We start from the raw sequence: 11,603 nt of genomic DNA, 5'->3' as shown, positions 1-11,603 counted from the left end.
CTCAAAACACGAGCCTTTAGACCTATGTTTGGTGGTTAATATCAGTAAATATTTGATAAAGTAACGCTTATTTTGATGGTATAAAAATATATAAAATAGTCCAGAGGTCTGGGACGTTATTGGCCGTTAATTTGCCTCGATTCTTGACTTAATAACGTCATAATAACGACGGGAATATTAAAAAATAATGAATGAAAAGCGCACTCAAAACATGAGCTTTAGACCTGTGTTTGGTGGTATTACCGAGTAATATTTGATATAATAACGCTTATTTTGATGGTATAAAATATATAAAAAATAGTCCAGAGGTTCAGGGCGTTATTTGCCGTTATTTTGCACCGAATAACGCTTTAACAACGGCATAATAACGACGAGAATACTAAAAAAACAATGAATGAACAGCGCAATCAAAACACGAGATTTAGACCTATGTTTGGTGGTTAATATCTGTTGATATTTGATTAAAAATCGGTTATTTTGGTGGTATAAAATATACATAAAATAGTCCAGAGGTTCAGGGTGTTACTGGCCGTTATTTTGCACCTATATGTGACTTAATAACGGCAAAATAATTAAGAAAATATAAAAAAACAATTAAAAACGACCTCTCTCACTCTAAACACGAGATTTAGACCCATGTTTGATAAAATAACGGTTATTTTGTTGGTATAAAATACACATAAAATACTTACGAGTCTCAGAGCGTTATCTGCCGACAGCTTACACCGAATCACGACGGAATAACGGTTAATATTATTAAAAAAAAAAAAAAAAAACCTTCTCCACCGATACTCCAATATGGTCGAACCACCCCTTTAAAAGTAAAATAAAAATCACTCGCAAAGAAAACGGGAATTAAATAACTCGAAGGGGAAACTATATGAGAAAACGGAGACGTCCTTCCCACACCGAGTCTGTTTATAGAATGGTCGACCATTTCGCCGTTCCCACTCGCTCCCAGCGCCTCTTATTTTTTATTTATCCCCTCAGGGGGGTGCCCGGGTATCGAACGACGTGCCCACTACCCCCGGCATGTGCTTTGGCACGGGAGGGAGCGCGCCCACGGGCGCACAAATGGACGCACAGACACGTGCACAAAGGGAGAGAGGAGAATCATCTGACTTGGAAGCAGTTACGTAACAAGATTAAATCGGCCATATTTTCGTAAGTACTCCAAATAAACCTATAAAATATATATATCCACATGCATAAATATAAAATACATAAAATATTAACGACCAGACGCGTTAAAAAACATCCAATTTTTATAAATTATTAAAAATATTAAAAAATATCATGTCGTCGTAGTGGTAGGAACGACCGCGCACCGCTAAAGGAACAGTGGTGGCCTGTGACGCCTTTAATGGCGTCGTAATATAACTTAAGTAAATACCTAAACACACAAAGGCTCGACAGCAGTGCCTTGTGAGGCTTACACTGGAGCACACGTACACATACACACTCTTTTACACATACACAAACTCCTTCAAATAATGTCCTATTTACTTGTAGACACAAAACACATTCCCAGACGGTGTTGACAAATGATTTGTTTTCTCTCTCTCTCTCTCTCTCTCTCTCTCTCTCTCTCTCTCTCTCTCTCTCTCTCTCTCTCTCTCTCTCTCTCTCTCTCAACACAAAGGACTTCTTTTTGTTTGAAGGTTCAAACGAGAGAGAGAAATAAAAATGTACAAAAAATAAAAGAGAGAAGAGAGAGAGAGAGAAATAAAAAGAAAAAATAAGAGAGAGAGAGAAAGTAAAAAATAAAAGAGAGAGAGAGAGAGAGAGAGAGAGAGAGAGAGAGAGAGAGAGAGAGAGAGAGAGAGAGAGAGTAAAAAAATAAGAGAAATAAAAAGTGCAAAAAAAGAGAGAGAGAGAAGAGAGAGAGAGAGAGAGAGAGAGATAAAGAGTAAGAAAGAGAGAAAGAAAAAGTAAAAAAATATGAGAGAGAGAGAGAGAGAGAGAGAGAGAGAGAGAGAGAGAGAGAGAGAGAAATAAAAAGTAAAAAAAATAAGAGAGAGAGAGAGAGAGAGAGAGAGAGAGGGAGAGACAGACAGAGAGAGAGAGAGAGAGATAAAAGAAATAAAAGTACAAAAATAGAGAGAGAGAGAGAGAGAGAGAGAGAGAGAGAGAGAGAGAGAGAAATAAAAAGTAAAAAAAATAAAAGAGAGAGAGAGAGAGAGAGAGAGAGAGAGAGAGAGAGAGAGAGAGAGAGAGAGAGAGGAAATAAGTGATTATTTCAATTATACCGCTATTATTATTATATTATTATTATTATTATTATTATTATTATTAGTAGTAGTAGTAGTAGTAGTAGTAGTAGTAGTAGTAGTAGTAGTAGAATTACCACTTCCTCACCAAAACAACAAAATAAAAGAACAAACCAAAACAAAATAAAAGGAAAATAAAAATAAAAAAAATAAAATAAAAGGAAAATAAAAAAATAAAACAAGACAAGCTGAAATGAACAGTCCCAGTAAACATACAAATGTATTTATCAAATTCTTTTAAATAAATAAATAAATACAATAAATAAATAAATAAAATAAATAAAATAAATAAAATATGGGGCTTTTATGGGAGGAATTTTTTAATGGGTCTCATGGGTCCTGTATATTAGGGGAGGGGAGGGGGGAATAATAATAATAATAATAATAATAATAATAATAATAATAATAATAATAATAATAATAATAATAATAATGTATAATAATAATAATAAAAATATAGAGAGATACAAAAGTACAAAAATAAAAGAGAGAGAGAGAGAGAGAGAGAGAGAGAGAGAGAGAGAGAGAGAGAGAGAGAGAGAGAGAGAGGAAATAAGTGATTATTTCAAACAATTATACCACTATTATTATTATTATTATTATTATTATTATTATTATTATTATTATTTCTTCCTCACCAAAACAACAAAATAAACCAAAATAAAATAAAAATAAAAGGAAAATATAAAAAATTAACTAAACCGAAATGAACAGTCCCAGTAAACATACAAATGTATTTGTTGAGTTCTTTAATAAAAATAAATAAATAAATAAATAAATAAATTAAATAGGTAAATTATGGGGATTTTATGGGGGGACCTTTTTAATGGGTCTTATGGGTCCTGTATATTAAAGGAAGGGGAGGGGGGAATATAATAACAATAACAATAATAATAATAATAATAATAATAATAGTGGTAATGATGATAATAATAATAAAAATAATAGTAATAATATTAATAATAATAAGTATGATGACCACTGAGAGAGAGAGAGAGAGAGAGAGAGAGAGAGAGAGAGAGAGAGAGAGAGAGAGAGAGAGAAAAAAAAGAAAGACAGAGGAAGAGAGATATAAAATGAGACGGCGAGAGACAAAGAGAGAGAGAGAGAGAGAGGGATAAAAAGAGACAAGAGAGAGAGAGAGAGAGAGAGAGAGAGAGAGAGAGAGAGAACGACATAATAAAGGAGAAAGAGAAACAGCAACGGAGAGAAACAGAGAGACACACAAAATGACAGAGAGAAAACTAGAGAAAGATACGAAAGAGAGAGAGAGAGATTTTTATCCTCCTTGGACTGGGCTAATGTAGGGTAGCAGATGTTTGGCCCAACCTTGGCCTCTATAAATACATGCGGTTGCCAGACTCTCTCTCTCTCTCTCTCTCTCTCTCTCTCTCTCTCTCTCTCTCTCTCTCTCTCTCTCTTTGTCAGAATATTGTGGAGTTGATAAAACTCCTTTACATTAAGCAGATTGTGCGTTACCTGTATGGAAGTGTACCACCGTACCATAGTATCGTACCATAGTAACGTCGTACCATAGTACCATAATACCATAGTATCATCATACCATAGTACCATAGTACATTGTACCATCGTACCATGGTAACATTGTACCATAGTACCATGGTACATTGTACCATAGTACTGTCATACCATTGTAACATAGTACAGTTGCACCATGGTACATCGTACCATCATACCATAGTACCGTCATACCATAGTACCATCATACCATAGTCCATCATACCATAGTACATCGTACCACAGTACCACTGTACCATAGTAATGTTGTACCATAGTACATTGTGGTACCAAAGTACTGTCATACCATAGTACCGTTGTACCATGCTACATTGTACCATAGTACATCGTGCCATAGTACCATCGTACCATAGTACCGTCTTACCATAGTACCATCATACCACAGTATATACCATTGTACGATAGTACTGCTGTACCATTGTACATTGTACCATAGTATTGTCATACCATAGTACCATTGTACCATGGTACATTGTACCATGGTACATTGTACTATAGTACCGTCATACCACTGTACCATAGTACCATCACACCATGGTACATCGTACCATAGTACCGTCATACCATCATACCATAGTACCATTGTACCATAATACCATTGTACCATAGTACCTAGTACCACACTCATGGTTGTATCCTTTCCTCAACACTGCACAAATGAGTTGCATCCCCTCTTCAGTGCTGCAGGAATGGGCTGCATACCCTCTCAATATGGGAATAATGGATTGTATCCCCCATCAAGACTGCAAAAATTGATTGTATCCCCTACTCAGTATTGAAAAATGGGCTATATCCCCTTTCAGTATTTTAAAAATTTACTGTATCCCGTACTCAATATTGCAGAATGTATAGTATGCCCCTTGTCGATATCGCAAATGATGGATTGTATCCCCTACTCAACATTGCAAAAATGGCCTGTATCTCCTCATTAGTATCGCAGAAATGGGCTGTATCCATTCCGCAACATCACAGACAATAGTTGTATCCCCTCCACAATACATCATGCATTGTATCCCTCCTCAATAATACACAGAGTAAGTTGTATCCCCTCCTCGGCAACACAAACTGCCTACTTGAATTGCATACCTTCCTCCATACTGCACAAAACGAGTTGTATCCCTACACATACTGCAAAAACAAGTTGTATCCCATTCCACACACTGAACAAAATAAGTTGCATCCCCCTCCTCCACATTGCACAAATTTAGTTGCACCCCCTTCTCAATGTTCCAGAAATGGGTTGTATCACCATCTCAACACTGCACACATTAGTTGCATCCCTTCCCCAATACTGCGTAAATGAGTTGTATCCCTACCCCATACTGCACAAAATGAATGTATATATATATATATATATATATATATATATATATATATATATATATATATATATATATATATATATATATATATATATATATATATATATATATATATATATATATATATATATATATATATATATATATATATATATATATATATATATATATATATATATATATATATATATATATATATATATATAGCCATTCTCACCTCTCCTGCTCTTCGTAATACTCCCTCTTGCTCGAGATGCCCGTTGATGCCATGCCTTGCGTCCTTCGTCTTGCGATCCTGGAAGGAAGGAATGACACTGTAATCTTATCCTAACCAAACCCAGGGCTGATCTTACCCTACCCTAACCTAATCCAGGGCCAATCCTACCTTACCGTAACCTAACCTAGGGACAATCTTACCCTAACATAACCCAGGAACAATCTTACCCTAACCTAACCTACCCTAACATAACCCAGGGCCGATCTTACCTTAACCTAACCTAACCCAGGGACAATCTTACCCCACCCTAACCTAACCTAGGTATGATCTTACCCTAAGCAAATCCAGGGCCGATTTTACCCTAACCTAACCTAAGATGATCTTACCCTTCCCAAATTCAGGGCTGATCTTACCCTACCCTAACCTAACCTAGGGTCAATCTTACCCTACCCTAACCTAACCTAGGTACGATCTTACCCTAAGCAAATCCAGGGCCGATTTTACCCTAACCTAACCTAGGATGATCTTACCCTTCCCAAATTCAGGGCTGATCTTACCCTACCCTAACCTAACCTAGGGTCAATCTTACCCTACCCTAACCTAACCTAGGGTCAATCTTACCCTACCCTAACCTAACCTAGGGACAATCTTACCCTACCCTAACCGAACCTAGGTACGATCTTACCCTAACCAAATCCAGGGCCAATTTTACCCTAACCTAACCGAAGGATGATCTTACCCTTTCCAAATCCAGGGCTGATCTTACCCAACCCTAACCTAACCTAGGTACAATCTTACCCTAGCATAACCCAGGGCCGATCTTACCCTAACCTAGCCTAACCTAGGGGCAATCTTACCCTAACATAACCCAGAAACGATCTTACCCTACCCTAACCTAACCTAGGTGGCCTCAGTATAATGCTGTATGAGCCACGGCCCATGAAACTCTCAGCCGGCCGTGGTGGCCTGTGCTGTTGCCTTGCCAGAAGCACATTTATGGATAACTTTAACCTTAAATTAAATAGACATAATATAAAATCAATTGTTAGAGAAAACATTTGTAAGATTTCCATTGATAAGTTTTTTCAGAAATGAAATTTTTTATAGCCTCATAAACAGCTCAGCAGGAACAGCCTCATAAACAGTCCAGAACAAACAGCCTCATAAACAGCCCAGGTAAATAACCTCATAAACAGCCCAGGATAAACAGCCTCATAAACAGCTGAGGAGGAACAGCCTCATAAACAGCTCAGAGTAAACAGAAAAAATAAACAGCCCAAGATAAACAGCCTCATAAACAGCACAGTTTAAACAGGAAAATAAACAACCCATGGTAAAACAGCCTCATAAATAGCTCAAGGATAAACAGGGAAATAAAAAGTGTAAGATAACCAGCCCAGGGTAAACAGCCTCATGAACAGCCTTATGAACAGCCCAGGGTAAATAGCCTCACAAACAGCCCAGGATAAACAGCCACATGGACAGCCCAGGGTAAATAGCCTCATAACAGTCCCAGATAAACACCCTCATGAACAGCCCAAGGTAAACAATGTTACAAACAGCCCAAGATAAATAGGAAAATAAAAAGTGTAAGATAAACAGCCCATGGTTAAGAGCCTCATAAACAGCTCAGAAGGAACAACCTCATAAACAGCCCAGAACAAACAGCCTGATAAACAGCCCAGGTAAATAGCCTCATAAACAGCCCAGGATAAAGAGCCTCATAAACAGCTCACGAGGAGCAGCCTCATAAACAGCTCAGGGTAAACAGAAAAAATAAACAGCCCAAGATAAACAGCCTCATAAACAGCCCAGTTTAAACAGAAAATAAACAGCCCATGGTAAAACAGCCTCATAAATAGCTCAAGGATAAACAGGAAAATAAAAAGTGTAAGATAAACAGTCCAGGGTAAACAGCCTCATGAACAGCCAGGGTAAATAGCCTCACAAAGAGCCCAGGATAAACAGCCTCATGAACAGCCCAAGGTAAATAGCCTCATACACAGTCCCAGATAAACACCCTCATGAACAGCCCAGGGTAAACAGCCTCACAAACAGCCCAAGATAAACAGGAAAATAAAAAGTAAGATAAACAGCCCATGGTAAAGAGCCTCATAAATAGCTCACGAGGAGCAGCCTCATTAATAATAATAATAATAATAACTTTATTTCCAATTGACACTGGTTATTCTACAATGCATACATATATACATAGTTAAAATGAAGGATCAGTAGTTAAAATGAATTCATAGTAAGGGAATACTAATCTAACAGACATTTTTTCAACTTATTCTTAAAAGAATGTAGAGTGGCAGCATCCTTGATATCTTGTGATAGTTTATTCCACAGGGAAGGGCCTCTAGCCGGGAACTCCCTTGAGCCGATATCTGTTGTCGTTCTTTTTACAACAAGATCACTACCCTGACGCGTACAAACTCCTGTTACTGAGTTAACCATACTAAAATGATACGGCCATTCCGGTAAAATACCTCTTAAAACTTTAAAAACAAAAACACAAATTTCGTGTACATATTGATCTTTAACCTTTAACCATTCCAGCTTTTTCAGAACAGGGGAAACATGATCATACTTCCTAATATCACCTACAGCTACTCTGGCAGCGAAATTACAAGTTTTTTTAATTTTGTCAAGATGAACATTATTAGTACACCCCCATACCTTAAAACAATGGTGGATGAGGCTTATGACAAGTGACTGAACGACAATCTGGCGTGTGGAAGGTTCAAAATTATCTTTTACTCTATTCAAGTAAATAAGTATGCCCGTCGCTTTTTGCATATTTCATCAATATGAGAATCAAAAGTCAGAAAACGGTCAAAGTAGACGCCTAAATTTCTCACAACTTTCATAGGCTTGATTACATTGCCATTGAAATTTACCCTCATATTATCATCTATGGCTGATATATATTGTCTTGAGCCTATAAAAATACACTGAGTTTTGTTTTCATTTAATAGTAGGCCATGTCTCTGAACATATGTCTTGGCCTTCTCCAAGACTGCTTCAGCCCTTCTTAATAGATCACTTATGTTACTTACGTCCCCTTCAAGTATGATTTGTGTATCATCAGCATACTGGATAACGAAAATACCAGGTAGTGATTCCGCCAAATCATTAACAAAACAATAAACAATATTGGTCCTAAGATAGATCCTTATGGGACCCCAAATGATACCTCGCATCTAGATGACAATGTGTCCATTAACTTGACTGACTGGAATCGATTAGTGAGATAGCTATCAAACCAAGATGGATCTATTCTTAGTTTTATACATTTATCTAATAGAATTTTGTGGTTCACGCTATCAAAAGCTTTGGATAGATCCAGTAATAGGAGCAGTGATATCTTTTTATTTTCTATGTTATCATATATTCGATCAGTGACCTTCAAAAGAGCTGTCTCAGTAGATAGTTTAGACCCAAAGCCATGCTGGTGTTCGCATAAAAGACTGTTTTCTTCCAGATATTTTGTCAATTGCTTAGCAATTATCTTCTCAAGTACCTTAGAAAGAGTAGGTAGCAGTGAGATTGGCTGATAGTTCTTGATGTCGTCTCTCTCTCCATTTTTAAAGACAGGAATAACAAGAGGGTGTTTCCAAAGATCGGGAAAGGTGCTAGTTACGATGGAAGTATTGATGATTATTGTAATATAAAATGCTATTATAAATAGTGCATCCTTGATAAATTTCAGAGTAATACCATCAGATCCGCATGCGTTTGAGTTATTTAAACCCTTAATAGTTAATATAACTGTATCACAGTCTACTGGAGAAGGTTTGAATCCGTGTGGAATATCTACATCTATCAACCAATGACCTCCTAGAGCCTCCTCATTTGCTGGTGTCGCCTGCTGAGTTTTCTCATACGTTTGTTTTCCTACATTCGCAAAATACTCATTAAACTCTTCCGCTTTAGCTTCAATATCCTCCTTGTTTTCAGATTTTTCTTCTTCGCTGCTAACAGTATGGAGCATTTTTTTTTTTAACTACTTTCCATGTTTTACGGAACAGCCTCATAAACAGCTCAGGTAACAGAAAAATAAGCAGCCTCATAAACAGCCCGGTTTAAACAGGAAAATAAAAGGCCATGGTAAATCAGCCTCATAAATAGCTCAAGGATAAGCAGGAAAATAAAAAGTGTAAGATAAACAGCCCAAGGCAAACAATCTCATGAACAGCCCAGGATAAACAGCCTCATGAACAGAACAGGGTAAATAGCCTCACGAACAGCCCAGGATAAACAGCCTCATGGACAGCCCAGGGTAAATAGTCTCATACACAGCCCAGGATAAATACCCTCATGAACAGCCCAGGGTAAATAGCCTCACAAACAGCTCAAGATAAACAGGAAAATAAACAGCCCAAGATAAATAGCCTCATAAACAGCCCATGGTAAAACAGCCCCATAAATAGCTCAGGGATAAACCGGAACATAAAAATTTTAAGATAAACAGCCAATGGTAAAGAGCCTCATAAACAGCTCAGGAGGAACAGCCTCATAAACAGCCCAGAACACACAGCCTCATGAACAGCCCAGATAAATAGCCTCATAAACAGCCCAGGATAAAGAGCCTCGTAAACAGCTTAGGAGGAACAGCCTCATAAACAGCCCAGGATAAACAGGAAAATAAACAGCCCAAGATAAACATCTGATCCTACCTAACCTAACCTAGGCTAGGAATGATCTTACCCTAATCAATCCTAGGGACAATCTTACCCTAACCAAATCCAGGGCTGATCTTAACCTAATCCAGCCTAAGCTATGAATGATCTTACCCTACCCTAACCTAACCTAGGGTTGATCTTACCCTAAGATCTTACCCTAACCTAACCTGATCTAGGGACAATCTTACCCTAACCAAATCCAGGGCTGATCTTAACCTAATCCAGCCTAAGCTATGAATGATCTTACCCTACCCTAACCTAACCTAGGGTTGATCTTACCCTAAGATCTTACCCTAACCTAACCTGATCTAGGGACAATCTTACCCTAACCAAATCCAGGGTCAATCTTACCCTAACCTAGGATCTATCTTACCCTAACCTAACCCCAGATAAGACCAATCTTACCCCTAACCCCAGATAGGGCCAATCTTACCCTAATCCAAGACCAGATCTCCAGGCCGATCACCTAACTAACCATGGGCCAATCTTACCCTAATATCTTACTATAACCTATAACCTAACCCAGACTCTATCTTACCCTAACCTTACCTAAACTAGAAATAATCTTACCCTAAGATCTTACCCAAATAAATAATAAAAATAATAATAAGAAATTAAATATAAATTAAATAAGTCACCATGACTGTCAAAAAGGGGTCCTGAACTCCCACCCTTATTTAAGCGAATAAACAACGAAATAACGCCCAGACTCACCCCAAAATAGGACGAAAATTCGTGCACGGACGAACGGATTCGTTCGTCGTTGTTCGTTCTGGACGAAACGTCACGAAATTCGTTCAATTCGTTAAAAATTCGAAACTTTTTTTTGTTCAATATTTTCTTTCCGTCATTCGACACTTTGTTTTGGTTCGTCAGCTGATGTGGTGATGACGGGCGACGTTTCGATGGATGATAAGGAGCGTTCGGTTATTTTAGACTTTTTTAAATTATCGTTTTTAAAGTGGTTTAAATATAATTTTTTAATATATTAAGTATTATGAATTATTTTTTATCATTTATTCATGGTAATTTACGTGAAATTATAATTAAAATTGGATTTGAATGGCTGAATTTTATTCGCGAGCGCTTCGGAACGTACGTGCGCTTAGGAACGTTTCCCAGCCAGCCTGCTAGTTTAGAATTTTTTTCCTTAAATAGTCGTTTTTAAAGTTATTTCAATGTAATTTTTAATTATAATAATTATCTAATATTTCTTAATTAATTTATAACAATGATTTTTAGTGAACTGCGGTTTAAAATTGAATGTGAATAGCCGAATTTTACTCACGAGCGCAGGGGAACGTTTCCTAGCGAGCCTGTTATTTTAGGCTGTTCTTCTTAAAATGATCATTTTGAAAGTAGTTTAAATATAATTTTTAATTTTATTAATTATTAAAGAATTGTTTTTGAATAATTTTTCATGGTAATTTAGGTGAAATTATCTTTAAAATTGGATTTGAATGGCCGAATTTTACTCACGAGAGCTTGGGAACGTTTCCGAGCGAGCATGTTGTTTTAGACTGTTCTTCTTAAAATAATCGCTTTTAAAGTAGTTTAAGTATAATTTTTC

The 11,603-nt window shown here is 37.0% G+C and overlaps 1 protein-coding gene across 4 annotated transcripts in view; it reads right to left on the bottom strand.

Moving 5' to 3' along the window:
* The window catches only part of LOC136838096 (uncharacterized), a 33,477-nt gene extending 22,540 nt beyond the window's left edge, over positions 1-10,937 (bottom strand). Inside the window, exons 1-2 of one of the 4 annotated variants that reach the window (XM_067102940.1) lie at positions 10,748-10,937; positions 5,349-5,426 (exon numbers count right to left, since the gene is read on the bottom strand). In XM_067102940.1, coding sequence (XP_066959041.1) covers positions 5,349-5,401 — 53 coding nt within the window. In that variant the 5' untranslated portion in view covers positions 5,402-5,426; positions 10,748-10,937. Of the gene's footprint in view, positions 1-692; positions 1,120-5,348; positions 5,427-10,747 lie in introns of those variants that run through there. The other 3 variants (XM_067102936.1, XM_067102941.1, XM_067102937.1) reach the window with 3 other exon arrangements.
* Positions 10,938-11,603: the final 666 nt, after the last annotated feature.

Source organism: Macrobrachium rosenbergii, unplaced genomic scaffold, assembly GCF_040412425.1.
Source record: "Macrobrachium rosenbergii isolate ZJJX-2024 unplaced genomic scaffold, ASM4041242v1 171, whole genome shotgun sequence".
Lineage (NCBI taxonomy): Eukaryota > Metazoa > Arthropoda > Malacostraca > Decapoda > Palaemonidae > Macrobrachium > Macrobrachium rosenbergii.
This window is presented reverse-complemented; position numbering and strand designations above follow the sequence as displayed.